At 78.8% G+C, this 626-nt stretch overlaps 1 protein-coding gene across 2 annotated transcripts in view; it reads right to left on the bottom strand.

Annotated features, from left to right (window-relative positions):
• Positions 1-99, bottom strand: part of SMIM13 (small integral membrane protein 13) — an 11,381-nt gene extending 11,282 nt beyond the window's left edge. For both annotated transcript variants that reach the window (XR_774723.1, XM_010573220.1), the window contains exon 1: positions 7-99. Coding sequence is in view for 1 of the 2 variants with exons in the window: in XM_010573220.1 (XP_010571522.1) it covers positions 7-82 (76 nt within the window). In the remaining variant the exon portion in view is untranslated. The remainder of the gene's footprint in view (positions 1-6) is intronic.
• Positions 100-626: the final 527 nt, after the last annotated feature.

Consider the following 626-nt stretch of genomic DNA (forward strand, 5'->3'; position numbering starts at 1 on the left):
ACTCACCGCACAGCATGAAGAGCAGCACGCAGGCCAGGGTAGCCACGATCACCAGCAAGGTCAGCCCGATGCTCTGCCACATGGCGCCGGCCGACTCCCCTGCCGCCCTCCCGCCACCGGCGGCAGCAGCAGGGGCCCCTCCTCGAAGACGCCTCCCCGCCGCGGCAACCGCTCGGCCGGGCTGAGCCGAGCCCCACCGGCGGCCGTCAGGGCCCCCCTCAGCCCTGCGGGAGGGGCGGCCGGGCCCCTCGGCGGGCCGCCTCGGGGCTGAGGTGAGGGCAGAGGCCCGCCGGCGGCTACGGGGAGGAGGAGGCCGCGCCTCGCATCGCTGCCCCCGGGGGAGGGAGGGCAGGGGGCAGCGCCGCGGCCCAGCCGGGAGGGCGAGGGGAGCCGAGGGGACCCGGGCCGAGCCGGCGGCGACACCGGCCCCTTCTCCTCCCGCCGCCTCACAACCCGGCGTGAAAAGCGACGGCGGCGGCGAGCCGGGGCGGGACTTCAAGCGCGCCGCGCCGACGCAGGGCGGCGCGCGGTGCATGCCGGGAGTTGTAGTTCGCCTCCCCGCCCTCCAGCGGCAGCAGCGGGGGGGGGACCCCCCCACCGGGGGCAAAAAGGCCCCGCGGGGCCCC

This window comes from Haliaeetus leucocephalus, unplaced genomic scaffold (assembly GCF_000737465.1).
Source record: "Haliaeetus leucocephalus isolate CR32 unplaced genomic scaffold, Haliaeetus_leucocephalus-4.0 Scaffold373, whole genome shotgun sequence".
Classification (NCBI taxonomy): Eukaryota; Metazoa; Chordata; class Aves; order Accipitriformes; family Accipitridae; genus Haliaeetus; species Haliaeetus leucocephalus.